The sequence below is a fragment of the Pelecanus crispus genome, chromosome 1, assembly GCF_030463565.1.
Source record: "Pelecanus crispus isolate bPelCri1 chromosome 1, bPelCri1.pri, whole genome shotgun sequence".
In the NCBI taxonomy this organism is placed as follows: domain Eukaryota; kingdom Metazoa; phylum Chordata; class Aves; order Pelecaniformes; family Pelecanidae; genus Pelecanus; species Pelecanus crispus.
In genome coordinates this window covers 29,221,990-29,237,365 of record NC_134643.1, presented here as the reverse complement: position 1 = coordinate 29,237,365, position 15,376 = coordinate 29,221,990, and the positions used below count along the sequence as shown (strand labels likewise).

Here is a 15,376-nt window from a genome sequence, read left to right as displayed (position 1 = left end):
CGGGAGGCACCGCGTTTCCAGCCGCCCGTACGCGAAGGTAAACCGCTGCGCCAGCAGATGCCTTCCCCATGACGGCAGCAGCCGCCGGCGATGACTCAAAGCCCTGCCCGCGGGCGGGCCCCCTGCCCGCCGCAGCTCCCCCGCCGCCGGCACCGGGACGGGCGGGGCAGGCGGGGCGGGCCAGGGCGGCGCGGCGGCGGCGGCTGATTGGCTGGCGGCCCGGCGGGCGGCCGAGCGGATTGGCTGCCGCCCTGCCTTTGTTCGGCTGCAGCCACTGCCGCCGGGCAGCGGAAGTTTGAGTGCGGCGGCGGCAGCGGGTGCGAGGGCCGGCGCGAGCTGCCCCGCCTTCGCGCGCCCCAGCCCGGCGTCGCCGCCCGGGAGCCGCCTCACGCCCCGCTCCGGAGCGCGGCCAGGCCCAACAGCAGCAGCAGCAGCAGCAGCAGCAGCATGGACCTGGAGAGTAAAGTGAAAAAGGTGAGGTGCGGGCTGCCCGCCGCGTTACCTGTCCCGCTCCCCAGGGAGTGGGGGCTCCGCTGGCGTCCGTGTCCCCCCCCCTCCCCCGGCGCCCTGCCCCTCCCTCTCAGCCCCATCGCCCCACCGCAGAGGGTGAGGGTGGAAGGTGGGAGGCAGGGAAGCTGCCTGCGGAACGACCTTCCGCTGCCGCCGGCGCCTCGCCCTCCAGCGGAATAAAAATCTCCTCCCCTGCTTCCGACGCTAATTAAGGCGCTGCAGTTCGTTCCCCAGGTAGCCGAGTGGGTACCCTTCGCCTGTGCGCAAGCATTGCTGTCTTTTAAGTAAAACCATGTGTCGTGTGTTGTCCCCACTCTTCCCCCCTCCCCGCAAAAGCTGTGACCTAATACTTGTGCTCAGGTATGTGCTCTGTGCATGCTGCTATATGCGAAACCTAAATTAATTGCGTGCAACGGGAACGCTGTTCACAGCTACGCTGAAGATTATTTTCTGACCTTTGATGCGACTAGCCCATTGCAAATGTGTTGTCAGCATTTGTGTGGATTGCCCTCCTGAGATGGAAACTTAGGGGTTGGTTTTTGGTTTTGTTGTGTTTTTTGGTTTTTTGTGGTTTTTTTCTTTTTTTAAAGCCTATTGACTAGTTAATTTGGAGTCAAACTGGCAAGCAGTGAAGGATGAGTAACAGAAAGTGATAAGTAATCCAGTTGTATTAGATCTCTTTCCAAAACTTGCTATTTAAAACTTCATATGTAAAACTGATTTCATGTGGGACACACCTCTGAATCTTTGCTTCTAGTGCTTTTGCAAATTAGATGCAGCACTTAAGCAATGACTTCTTTTAATAAGAACTTCTTTACAGTATCTGTTTTCAGACTGTTTGATCAAGGCAGAAGAAGCTTTATATATGAACATGGGTTAAATCTGTACATAACCCTCACTCGTACAGCAGAACTAGTCTTTTGAAATGCATGTTGCATAGACACATGTGGTTAATATTCCTGAATTGTTATACTTAAGGGTAGTAACTCCTTTTAAAGTATGCATATGTGCTTTTCGATACCTGTGTGCTTTTTCCAACTTGTAGGCTAGAAACTGACCCAGATATGGAAGTAGTTGTGCAGCGTGGAAGGCTACCTGTTAAGTCAAGGTTGAATCCTATTGAAGCAGGTTAGCCTTGGGTTACAGCTTTCTCCGAGTGATGTCACCATGTGATAACGTCACCTGGATGAGGATCCTGGTTTGGAGAAACTACATATCTCATCCCCCAGTCAACATTAGGCGGTTGGTGTATAGATGGGTGTAGCTAAGTACTGTCACTGTCCACAGAAGCTAGTTCTGTGCACAGGGTTGTCCCCTTTGCGTGACTGCTTGTACGTAATGAAAACAACCTGCTTGAGTAGATTTGTGTATATATTCTAAGCACATTTTAAAACTTAAACTTGATGTTGTCACGAAGCTTGCTCACTGAAAGTTTTTTTTGAACTCTAGGAGGGGAGAGATGCATATTTGTGGAAGATAGAGCATTGCTATTCAGAATTTCTCCATCTAAAGAGAAAATAAATCAGTTTGCTGTGAAATACTGATAAAATTCTTCTGATAGTGGAGTCTTGGTTTGAGTGAACTTGTAGTTGCTGAACATCTGCTTTAAATTGCACTGTAATTATTGCGTAGTTGTGTGTGTTGTAAGTTTATTTTACTATTTTTGCCATCTGTTTCTTTGGTCATTTTTCACTCTTCCCCTTCATCAACTTCAAAGATTCCTGAAAACTTTTCTGAACCTGCTCAGACAAATGTGGAAGCTGGTGCCACAAAAGAAACCAGGAAAGCTCTGTTTGTAGGAAGTAATTTTTATTTTCTATTTTGTTCAGCTTTAATACTGTTAAGAGATGTTTATGATGTGAAGAACTTCATGTTTTCTCTGTTTCTACTCTACATATGTTCAGAAAACTACTTCTGTTCTTCTTCTGTCTCCTCTCCCTTGTTCACATCTCCTCATGCCCTTGTTTCTCTTTATAGCTTGGGTGAAGCTCATTTCCCAAGAGAACAGACAAGGATCTGTGAGAAGTCAATGCAGGGAGAACTGGGAAGCTTTGCTATGTACCAGTGTGTTCAGTACTAAGTCCTTTTCGTCTTTTTTGACTACCGATACTTACTTAATCAAGACTTTTTCAGATTTTGTATGCTGGAATGAATGAATCGCATCAACTCTGCAAAAGCTGCATGTCTTCAGTCTCTCCATCCTTTAATTCCTATTCTCAACCTGTTTGTTTCCTCATCTTTTACTTCTCTTTTTTTTTTTTCCAACTTCCCCCTTTCTTGAAAGGTGGAAGAACATTCTGAGAAGTTTCCAGTTGAGTTTATCAAAACCAGTAAACCACTTGGCCTTTAAGATAAACTTGTGTTGAGGTAGAGATGGCCCTGTCAGATTTTAGTCCATCATTGTGGCTCTCATCCCTATTTTCATGTCCTGCAACCTGGGCTGAAATAATTTGAGTCCTTTCACAAAATCTGCTTGCTGCCTTATGTTAACTTTTTACTTTGTAGCAACTTGTGCCTATTTACCGCCTGGCAAATTAAGGTAAATTAGGGACTAATGACTGGCTGACCTGCCTGTTGGGTAGGAAGTTCCAAGAAGATTCAGCAGAATAAAGCAGGAATTGCCACGTGCCCAAATAAGTTGCCATTCCCTTGCCCTTTTGAACTCTGAGTTTAGAAGTTGGCTGTTTTGTAACCCTGGCATTCAGCAGAGCAGAGGGAAATGAAGGCCCCGTGGAGCAGGGTGCGGCAACGGGGCTCAGACACCCAGCCGGTACTGTAAAAGAACAACTTCTTCCCCCACCCACAACTGCTAATGTATAACTGCACAGGGTAATGTAATGGGGCTATTTTCTGCTGCTAGAAAATTCAAGAGGTGACGTTTCCAAGGTGACATTTCTAAGATTTCTCCAAGTGTCAGTAGTCCATGAGTCTGTTCTTCAGTTGTGAGCTTCTTCATTGCCTCTTTGGAAAGCTGCTGTTGGCTTTCAAGGGGCTGGTACTGTACTGGAGAAAGACATGCACATATATGTGAATAGTGCATTTATATCTATGTGTCTGGGTTTGTATGAAGAGAAAAGACACTTCTGAACTGGCTCAGGAAAGTCTGTTTTCAGTGTTGATATATTTTTTTTTTTTTTTTTCCCCCTCCCTCCCCAAATTTAACAGTTCTAGCACAGTTCATGTGACAGGAATTGCTTCCTTTCCAGTATAAGCCCACTAGGGCTGAAACAGCCTACCTGTCCTTCAGCAGGAAGTTTCTGCCCCACCTGCCACAATTTCAAACCCATCCTTTTAGCAGTAAATAGCTTATATGTTTGCTGTCTTGTAAAAAAAAAAAAAAAAAAAAAAAAAAACGCAAGAAAGACAAATTTCATGTTGAATTTTTGGCACTGAGAATATATGCAGAACATGTACATATATGTGGAATAATGTGTAACTTTTTTGTAGTCAGGTCACCATGCTTCTTAAAGAGGTGAAATAACTGGCATATATCTGGCAGTGAATAGTGGGGGAAAATACAGTTGCAAGACAGTCTTTTTGGCTGCAATGTAAATCTGAAGTCCAATTCCTTACTGTCTGTTATACACTCCCTTTAAAGGGAGTGTGAAGTTTAAGGCTGACTGTACAGTTTTCTCCTTTTTCTTAGGAGGAATTGGATTTACTGTTGCATTTGAGGATCACGAAGATAGCTTTGTACATACAAAGAGACTGCACAACAGAGCTGAAGCCTAAAAACAGTAGCTCCAGCTTGAAAAGTACTTGTGCAATGAACAGACTGCTATTTCTCCCAAATACAATGTGTGCTGTGTTCTAAAACCTTGCTTTGAGGGTATAGGAAAAATGAAGATTTAGTGCTTTTTGTTGAAGACCCTGCTAGAACAAAGTTCTGGTAGTCTGGATTCCTGCCCTGTCTGTCACCTCCCTGAACTTGGTAAAATGAATCAGTAGGTCATGGTCCCGCTTTGCAGTCCTGCTGGCAGCATGGTCTCGTGCTTCACTAGAGAAAATAAGAACCTGGCAGTCAGTCTGCTCTGTATAAGGTTTTACAGTATAATACTTCTTTATAAAAGGAACTTTGTGATTGCAATGGTGAAGGGGCAGAGGAGTTTTTTAGGGGAAGAGGTGCAACTTCTTCAATATGAAATGTCTGCGTGGTTTTTCCATGGGTGTGAGTCTTGGTTTGTTCTGTTATGGTGGAAAACCAAACATAGAGTGCTTTAGACATTGTTAAGTCAACAACTGTAATGCTCGTTGATAAATGAACGGTGAATAAAGCATGTATAGGAGCAAAGTCAACTTTTTCATGTTTTGCAAAGCATGATTTAGTAATATCTGCTGGGCTACGCTTCCTGTTGATGTCACTGTTTGTTTTGGTGTTACTGCCATGGAAACCCATGATAGTCGAGCTTTTTTTGCTGTTTCTTATGTGTAGTAAGATCAAGGAAATGCAAATTTATTCATGGGTGAGTTTTGCCTGCAAGGAGTAGTATGAAAACAAGTGTGGAGATGTGAGAACTACTTCAGTGTTGTTAACAAGGAAACTGAGTAACTGCTTCCTGCATATGTTGTGGTGGGATTTTTCCCCTCAAAATACTGATGTGAATTGTTTTCTGGAACACCTGTCTGAAGGTGCTCCCCTAGTTATTTTTTGTCCTCGTTCCTGGATATCAGCTTGGCAAAGACAGCAAGGCTAAATTAAACTTTTTTACTTTTTTCTGGTGAAAGTACTCCCCAGGTGTTTGACCATAAAATATCATGAAATGCCTGAATAGCAAGCCAAGAAACTCCTTGGATGCAGGGCTGCATGACTTCTGAGATCAGGTGAAACTTTCTTTGATATGGATAATTGGAAGCCAAGTATTAAACAGTGAGATGGAAAATGAACTGACTTTAACTTAAAAGTATTCTGTCATTAAAGGAACAAAGATCTGTTTCTGCAAGTGTTCCTGAAAAAAAGAAATGTTTTTCCTTTCCTCTAAGTAAAATAATAATAACAGTGAGTAGCAATTATGAATGAAGTTTTGTTGGTAAAATTTGCTTAAAAACACACTTGTACCTCAAGGAAGTATATGGAACACTTCGTGCAAATTAATGGCTTCTTCCTAGCAAATGCAGAGTTTACAGATGTAATGGGGTGGATGTAAATATATATCGTGCTGTAGTTATATTTTTATAATCTATTTTAAATAGATATGCATGTTTGGGGTTGTGTATATATATAGTGTATATATATACACACAATATATATTTATGTTTTATATAAGGGGTATATGTATAAAACCTCTAATATATACTTTCCACTAGCATGAAGAGTTGGTGACATTCTTATAGGTGCTGGAGACCAGCAGGTAGAGTAGGGGTGTGAAGATGAGAGCTTGTCATGCCTGTTATCTCTAGGGTCTTATACCTGTTCAAATTAATAGGGTCAAGAGAGTAAGAAGGCTTCTGTCATGAGAATTCCAGATTATATCACATGTAACTGTACTCTGGTACTGCTGTATGCGTATTTCTGGTTGTCTTGTTTATTAAAGTCTGCCTAACCTTCCCTTTGCACCTTGTTTTCAAGTCTGAGGTTGTCTAGTTGCAGCTTCTAAAAGCACTGGCTGGAAAAAAAGCATGTACTTTCCTGCATGACTAAATATGCTAATAAGTGAATACATAGATTTCCATGTCTGCTTCTGAAAACCTAATATTAGAAGATGCAACTGGGCAAGAGTGCTGATGTCAAAACAAAATACTCAAGTATTGTGAAAATGCCTCTGCAGCATTGGGTGATGGATAGTGCTGTATTGGAGATTTATAGACAGTGTTATAGTGCATGACAACTGCATTCAAACTTAGCTAGTGTAATACTGGACTTTGGGAATAAACACCACTTGTTTTCTATCCAGCTGAGCTATCTTTAATAGCTGTTAGTCTTTTGACAGTAGACTGTGTAGCAGTGTCTTAAATATTTATATTCTGAGCTGTTTCATATTTAGTTGAAGACATCACAATAAAATAAATTCTTAGCACTTGTGCACTATCATAGGCTGCTGCAGCTCCGTGATTTACTCTTCTGCCCATTCTGCCCAGATCATCTTTCAAATATTTTTCTTGGATGCAACCACTTTTTGGCATCCTTTTTTTTTCTGTGCAAATGGACTTCCTTACCCAAGATTCTACATCTAAATCCAGTCAACTTTTCCCTAAATCTAAATGCATATTTAAAAATAGCTAGGACGGACTTGCCATCAATTTTAATAGACATGCTAAATAGTAACAAATATAGAGCGGTCTGTGGGATACTGCTCTTCACTACAGATGAAACTTTTTTCTCTCTTCTCAGACAGTGGCTGTAGAAGTCTTATAAGAGCACTGTCCAGATATAATCATGTCTTCTGTGTTTGCTTTTTTTCATCCTGGAATCATAAGAAATAGCATTGCTCTTCTGTTTTTAAAGTTTAAATGCTGTAACCTATTTTAATTTCCAGTTTGTTGTGTTTCCCTACTAGAGAAGACTTCTGCTGGTACAGAAAGTAGTGATACAAGATCAGGTCTCGGCTCATGAGATTTCTGATGTGTCTTGTTCTCACATTTTTTGGGGGTGTTTTGCATACTTGGCTTTACCTTGACTTCTTTGGAAGTTCCTAAGGTACATTAGGATATGTTAGAAATCTGTTCTATTGTGTTACTCAGGTGTTTTTCTCAAGCCTCCTTTGGAAATGGGAAACTATCACTTCACATGGACCCCGAAACATCCAAATAGGTCAATAGTTAGGTAATTATCAAAGCAGAAGATCCCTGGGGGTTTATGCTAAATCCAAGAACAGCTTTGCATGGATCTCTTCACTTCTGCCCTTGGACCACTCAAGGGCACAGGAGAAAGATCTGCAAAAAGACAGTGAAGAGGATTTAAGTCTGTTCTGGGGCTCGCTGTTAATTATCACAGCCCACTAGTGACAACTTTCTCACTGTATGGCCACAACCTTTCAAATGCTAGAGAGGTCTCAAACAGTGGAAGGACTTCTGATCTTCTGCAGAGACAAAGCATGGTATTGCACCTTACTGTCTGTGGCAAGGTGAAAGACTAATCCAGCTCACCTCTCTGGTGTTAAGAGGAGTCCCCTTGGCGGGGGGGGAAGGAAAAGGAGCCAAGACCCGAGTTAGCTCTGGTCTTTTGGTGGGACGGGAGGCAGAAGAAGTCTTGTGGAAGGGAGACCTAGAGCTTTATTCGAGGGCTATATTTGTGCTGGGTGTGATGACTATTAAATGGTAACTATTAAAATAATTAAAGACTTCCAGTGGAATTCTGTCAGGATACCCTTCGTATCATTTGTGCCCAGCTGCTTAGCAGGAGGGAATCAGACACTAGTCACTGTACAGTGACAATATGAGGCAGTGGGCAGAAGCTGCAACATGAGAAATTCTGTTTAAACGTATAGATTTTCTTTCCTCCGTGAGGTCCAATGTTGTAGTAGGCTGTTGAATGTGCATTTGGACAAGGCCCTGGTCAAATCTGAGTTTGTTTGCACCTGCTCTTTGTGGGCAGTTGGGTGACCCTCAGAGAGCCCTTTCAACTTAAAATCATCTATGCTCATTAAAAGCAAGTACAGGCAAGCTTTAAAAACTGCTGCTCTGTCTTAGGTTTTAATTAATCTAAGATTTCTTAGGGTTTGTCTTTGTTTTTCCTGTAACCATCAACAATAATGTGAGTTCTGTGACTTTATACTTTTTTTAACTATTAAAAAGCTGATCCTCCATTCATTACAACACTATTTTTTTACCGGCACTGTGAGCTGCGGCACAGTTGGCTTCATGTAGGAGCAAACTTGTTAACAAACTTATCCATATTTAACCACATAAGAGAAACTGTAGCTGACAAAATACAGTTGCATTTGTATCAGCCTGCAGACTAAATTGGCCATCTACCTCTTCAGGCATAATCTGTTTGCATCCGTGATTTATTTTTTTCATAGTGTCCCATGTGGGGAGATGTTTTGTTGTCTGATGGTCTGTGGAATCTGCTGTATTTACAGGAATACAAACTCTGAAATTACTATTCTAAAATTGCAATGAATCAGGACTTCAACATTTGCTGGTGGGTTTAAATTAATAGAAGAAAGAAACAGGATTTGTTGGACTTTCATTCTTGGTCATGTTCAATAAACTTAACAATAAACCCTTCTGATAAGCCAGCTTTAAACTAGTTTCATAGCAACTGCAGTGTTTCTCTTGCCCACCTGAACAAATTATTAGACACTTGAATTGGACCATTTGGGTTTTTAAGATGACAGTAAGCTTCTATACATGGCTCCCTAATGTAAAGATAGCTAACTTTTGATGCTGGATTCCAGTCTGACATGAAATGGGGCAGTCTTTCACTAAGTCTCATGTGGCTGTAACCATTTAAAATTCTTTGCCCTTGAGGACTATTTAATCTTGAAAGCAGTATGCAATGGATGATCTCAACCATATTTATATCATCTTATGTACTCAGGCTATTTAAATCTGTATTGGGTATGTTGGTAGTACCAGATGGGTTTGAATAGCTTTTGCTGTAAAATGAAAATTAATGGCAGTAGACAGGCAGGAACCTTCTTCTGGCAGTATTTCAGCTGACCTGTCCGTGCCATTTCTCCCATAACTCCATTTATGGGGAAAATGGGTTCCCTCCTGTTCTCAGGCACGCACTCCCACTCCAGTACATGCTCAGCCTCCTCTGGATCTCTGGCTGCTCCAGCACGGAGCCAGCCATGGGGCAGAAGGCATGGGGATTAAACATAGACGACAGCAGTGAAGAAGCACACTGGAGCTTTAAGCTCTCTGAATTCAAAGGGCCACAAAAATGATCCGAGGGCTGGGACACGTCTCCTACGAGAGCAGGCTGAGAGAGTTGGGGTTGTTCAGCCTGGAGAAGAGAAGGCTGCCAGCCTTCCTATAGGAAGGATGAGGACAATCTTTTTAGCAAGGCCTGTTGTGACAGGACAAGGACTAATGGCTTTAAACTCAAGAAGAATAGATTTAGACTGGATATAAGAAAGAAATTTTTTACAATGAGGGTGGTGAAACACTGGACCAGGTTGCCCAGAGAGGTGGTGGAGGCCCCATCCCTGGCAACATTCCAGGTCAGGTTGGACGGGGCTCTGAGCAACCTGATCTGGTTAAAGCTGTCCGTGCTCGCTGCAGGGGGGTTGGGATAGATGACCTCTAAAGGTCCCTTCCAACCCAAAGCATTCTATGAATTTCCCAAATTACAGCAGAACTGGCTGCTGAAGAGGAAACAGTCACCTTTGAAGCTGAGACTTCCTTACCACTGAGACAGGTCCTGCTACAGCACTGTGGAGGAATATTTGACATGCACGGGCTGTTAGACAGGCAAACTCAAAAGCACTGTGTGCTATTGTTGTTTCATATCTTTATTTTTGGCAAGCGGCCACATCTCTGTCAGAACACAGTTAGAGGCTGCGTGTGCATCTGGAATCGCGTCCAATTCAGTTCTTAATGTGGCCCTTAGTTTTGAGCTAAACCTTTTCCATAAGGTGGCCAGGCATTGCATATAGGAAGGCCATCCCCTTTCTCCTTTGCAGCAAACTGAGACATACATTTCAGAAGAAGTCTATCTCACTTGCTAATTCAGTTTATTTGTCTCAAGCTGCATAAGCATTTACTTAATGATGTGCTCTTTATTACTGGGGAGGGAATGTGGAATCCTGTATTTTTGAAGAAATCTTCACTGAGATTGCTGGTTGTGAAGATGCAAGTAGGCTGGCTGATTGTTGTCCGTTTAGCCTGGAGAAGGGAGTATGTTTTGGGTGGAGTGTTTAGAGGGCACATATTTCCTCTGCTTAATTTGCTTCTGGAGAGGTATTTTTAGCTTAAAAGCCTTTAAATGTCAGGAGGCTTGGAAATTATATTAATAAATTGGAAAAAAACATTTTTATGTTCTTACTTGCAGTTCAGATTCTGTTTTAGGAAATCTTGCAATGTCTTAACATTGCTTAACTATTTCTCTGTGTACTGTATGATAGAAACTTAGGATCACTTGTGTATACAGCACTAAGCCTTCTAATTACAACACTAATAATTATAATTTAATCAAAGTTCCCCTTTCTCCACCTTCCCCCCTTTTTAAAGGAGGGGAGAGACCAAGCATAGAGAAGTAATGCCAGTTTGTAGCTGAAATAACAGCTAGAGAGAGTGGGTTAATGTTGGCTTTGCTTTTTTTTTGGGGGGGGGGGGGAGCGGGGGGGAAGTTAGGGGTTTTTTGGTTTTTAGGGCATTGCAAGCACATTTTAAGTTTAACAGCTTCTTAGGGAGGATGATTTTAAAAACCAACCGAAAAAACCCAACCAACCCCAAATAAAAACCAACCTGTCCTGGAGAAGAGGGAAAAAAAAAAAAGCAATTGTTTTGTGTTACTTTAGCTTCCTCTTTCTCTTTAGAGAACATCCTGGCCAACATTTTGTTCTTTTAGTGTGTGACTTGACAAGGGTGCTCAATTGTTTTCTGATGTATGGTGTGTGTGTACATGAGGTACAGTGTGTGTATGGCAGGGCTCTGGATTCCGGATGATAAGACCCCTGTAAACACCCATCTTCAGTGGAGACAAAATTATTAACCTGTTAGCTTTATATATCCAACATAGACAAAAATGTAGTTGATGGAAGAGAACTTTGTTAAGTTATGTTTATTTTAGATGTCTACCGGTCTGGCTTCAGGTTAGTGCCTATAGCATGTGAATTTCTTGAGCCTTTAGGCTGATAAAGATGTCACCGTGATCACAGCAGGCTTATATTTCTTTTTCCAGATAAGAAAGGAAGAAATAATTTCATGTCCCTCTGGCTATCCCTGCAGTTGCAAGCAGTAGCTTAATAGCTACCAAAGTATCTCTTCTCCCTAAATAGACCATAATCTGCAGGAAAGTTTTGTAACTTCCTCAGGGATGTCTAATGACTGTGGAGGCAATGATCCTTCAAATTATAAAATAACTGAAAACTTGGTCTTCCCTGCATCTTATCATGTGTCTGTGTTGAGCAAGTGGTTTGTGAATAATCTGTTCCTTCATTTTGAACAGAAACAAGTTGAAAGTTGAGCTGTTTATATCCTTGTATGTACAACAATAGCAGTATGACATCTTGGAGTATATTGCAAACTTCTTAACAATAAAACTGTATCAACACATCTAATTAAGCCTGGCATTGTCTTATTGTTGCCAGAACTAAGATTAGTACCAGACCTTGTCAGCGCTAGCTCACTTTCCATTCATGGTAAAAGCCAAACTGGAGGTGGGCTGTCTCCTTTGCAATGACTGTCCCTCCCGCTGCATCTACCCACAGCTAACTGGGAGCGCTCCTAATGCCGCCGGAGCGGTGGGTGGGAGTGTGGGCATGGGTTCCCCTCTGCATGTCGGGCATGAGCCTGCACACCCAGGCACGGCCACAGTTCCATAGTCCTTTAACCGTCTGAGTTAAGAGCGATGTTCCCCAAAAGTTTAAAGAGCTGGAGTGAGGCATTTTAAATTTACTGTGTTATACGAATGCATAAGTTATGGTGCTTGGTGTCTATTTTTCACCTCGAACTTCCAGTGGCTGTTACTCAGTTAAATTTGCTGATGTGTTGATATATTGTGTGAATACCTGGCCTTTACTCAGTGCTATTTTTTACATTCTCTCATATTTGCTCTGCATTATGAATTGGTCATCTGTCCTCTTAATCTTTTTGCAGTGAAACCCTTTGCATATCATTTATGGTCATTGCTTTTGCTAACTGTGCTGTTTCTTTTTCTCCTCAGAAAGTAAGCTGGTATTAGTCCAGCTGAAACGTAATTGTAAAGGGTATGTTCTGCTCTCAATCACTATCAGAGTAGTCTCAAATACACTCAGGAATATTAATCACATAGATGTTTTCTTTATTCCTATCAGATGCCCAGGTTAGCGCATATAAATGTGGGATCTGTTTATTTCTTGATCTCCTGTATTTTGCCAACTCGTATACTGCAAATCACTTTGTTCTGACAGCTGGATTAAATGTCCTTTGACTCGAGGTCTTATGGCCTCACTTGCTGTGGTTTCACAGCCACAGACCTAAGGAAGGGCTGCAAAGAATCTGCTTCATCCCTTGTGTGAAGCTTGCAGAGCAAGCTGGGCTACGGAGAGAAGTCACCGGAAGAATACTTGGTTTTGGCTAAGGCTAACTTTCTGCCTGCTCGCTCAACCCTATGAACAGGCTTGTGCAAACACTGTTGCTCTTGTAGATACAATAGAAAGGTGAGCGGACCCCAAAATACTGTCCTGATGTCAGCTTAGTCAAATGCTTAATCTTTTGCTTTAGTTGTGGATTATAAAGGCAGTAGTAAGGTCATTCATGCAGCATATTTCTTGAAGCTGACTGTAGTTATCTTCCTCCGTACACAGATGGGCTTGGGCCACGAGCAAGGATTTGGTGCCCCCTGCTTAAAATGCAAGGATAAGTGTGAAGGATTTGAGCTTCATTTCTGGAGGTAAGTGACACCAGATGTCTCTTAAGCTGTGACTCAGCACTGCAGATCTTGGCATGTGTATGCCAATGTGTAAGTAACTGCTTTTGTTCTCTCTTTCAATTAAACTGTTCAGATGCTTTAGCCAGCAGTGTGCCCAGGTGGCCAAGAAGGCCAACAGCATCCTGGCTTGTATCAGGAATGCTGTGGCCAGCAGGAGCAGGGAGGTGATTGTCCCCCTGTACTCGGCGCTGGTGAGGCCGCACCTGGAATACTGTGTCCAGTTTTGGGCCCCTCACTACAAGAAAGACATTGAGGTGCTGGAGCGTGTTCAGAGGCGGGCAACGAAGCTGGTGAAGGGTCTGGAGCACAGGCCTTATGAGGAGCGGCTGAGGGAACTGGGGTTGTTTAGCCTGGAAAAGAGGAGGCTGAGGGGAGACCTTATCGCTCTCTACAACTACCTGAAAGGAGGTTGTAGTGAGGTGGGTGTTGGTCTCTTCTCCCAAGTAGCTAGCGATAGGACAAGAGGAAATGGGCTTAAGCTGCGCCAGGGGAGGTTTCGACTGGAAATTAGGAAAAATTTCTTTACGGAAAGGGTGGTCAGGCATTGGAACAGGCTGCCCAGAGAGGTGGTGGAGTCCCCATCCCTGGAGGCGTTTAAAAAACGGGTAGATGTGGCACTTCGGGATATGGTTTAGTCTGGTCTACCCTTGATTAGTCTAGAGTGGGCTTGGTAGTGTAGGTTAATGGTTGGACTGGATGATCTTAAAGGTCTTTTCCAACCTAGATGATTCTATGATTCTATGATTCTATGATTCTAAGAAGCTGTGCCTAGGTTCAGGGCCAGGGCTTCTCAGATGCATTACAACAGAGTGTTTAAATATGTAATCACTTACAAACATACGTTTCATCTGCACTGAAGTCAATGGTAGTACTTCTACTGAAGCATTTGCTTTAGCTTAATAAACAGTTGAAGTAGGTTTGTAAAAACATCTGTAACCCTACAGTAAGAGAGATGACAGGGAAGGCATGTGCTTTATCTCAATAATAAGATGCTTTCTCAGCACCTGACCAAAAACATAAGCTTTGATCTGAGACTTCAGGTAAAATTATCTATGTTGAAAAGATGTTGAAACTTTGTATACATCTACGAATGACTTAGAGGGGAATGAAGTGTCTTAATTCAAGTAAACTAGATAGTACTTGGCCTTGGATGGTGCCCTGTTCCTAAACCAGTAAGAGCCGATGATAGTTGTAGTAAATAGTCTATGCTGTTACTTCTGCAGAAATTTTGTATTACATTAAGACTGTTCTTATCTTACTGAAACCTTAAATTATATGTCTAGCTATCTCACTTCACTGATTATACTGGGTGTGCTTTAAGATATAGCTTAGTGATTCTGATTTATTTTTAAAAAAAAAATCCCTTTTAAAGGGATCAGCCTGCAAAGGACAAAAAATAAATAATTGTTAGTAGTGCTAGCAGTGACAACAATTACATTTCACCAATGCTATTTAGCTACAGTCATAACTATATCTGCAGCAGGGTTTTATTTTGTGGGGTGGGGGTTTTTTAAGGTAGTATTTACATCCCAGCCAGAGTGGCATCAGGTGCAGATAAGGCCTAGGAGATTTTACATCTTCACCTAAGTATTTGACTGCAGCTGAGACTCAATTTAGAAAATAACCAGAGAAACAGACCACAGCAAAAACTTGCTCTAAGTTGATGAGGATATAGCTTCTCAGTTATGTATCTGCAATATATAACTATAGAAACTACTTACAAATAATGAAGTGGAACAAGAAGTGGTAATACACAAATAAACAAACATGATCATCTAAAGATAGAAAAAATTAATGTATGGGAAGACTCAATATGCACTCAGTCACTGAGGGGACTCATGTAGGGGTACTAGAAAAATAGAACACAGTTAACATATGTAGGTAATTCAATAAAACAGAATAAAAGTTTTGCAGGAGTAAATAATGTTGTTTATCCATGGTTAGATGAGAAACTGTCACTTCCTACTTGAGAGAAAGATCTTTGTTTAGAGCCACTGTGGGGAAAACACAAGTTGGGGAGAAAAAAGGGCTAGGCCAGTTAACTTTTTCTGAACTCCACCTTTCTGTCCTCTTTTTCTTAGTTCCTATTATTAAGAGACCTTCTAATTACTAGCTTATGATTCAACAGGGAAGAATTTGGGGTAAAAAGACATAAAACACCTGAAGTTATTTAGTCATGTAATAGTGTGTTTACTGAGCTAGAATGTATCCGCTTCTGTGTATATATTTGGAGGTTTTGTGTGTGTGGTTTCTTCATACACATTTCACTGTGCTCCTGTGGTTAGGGCTCATTCTGCCAGGTCCTGAATACATAGCTTGTCAGAGCACTGTCTGTCCTAGAAAGCA

General features: G+C 42.0%; 1 protein-coding gene across 1 annotated transcript in view; it reads left to right on the top strand.

Annotated features, from left to right (window-relative positions):
* Positions 1 to 446: 446 nt before the first annotated feature.
* Positions 447 to 15,376, top strand: part of TES (testin LIM domain protein) — a 30,537-nt gene continuing 15,607 nt past the window's right edge. Inside the window, exons 1-2 of the mRNA XM_075717929.1 lie at positions 447 to 474; positions 12,906 to 12,991. Of these exons, the coding sequence (XP_075574044.1) occupies positions 448 to 474; positions 12,906 to 12,991 (113 nt within the window). The 5' untranslated portion in view covers position 447. The remainder of the gene's footprint in view (positions 475 to 12,905; positions 12,992 to 15,376) is intronic.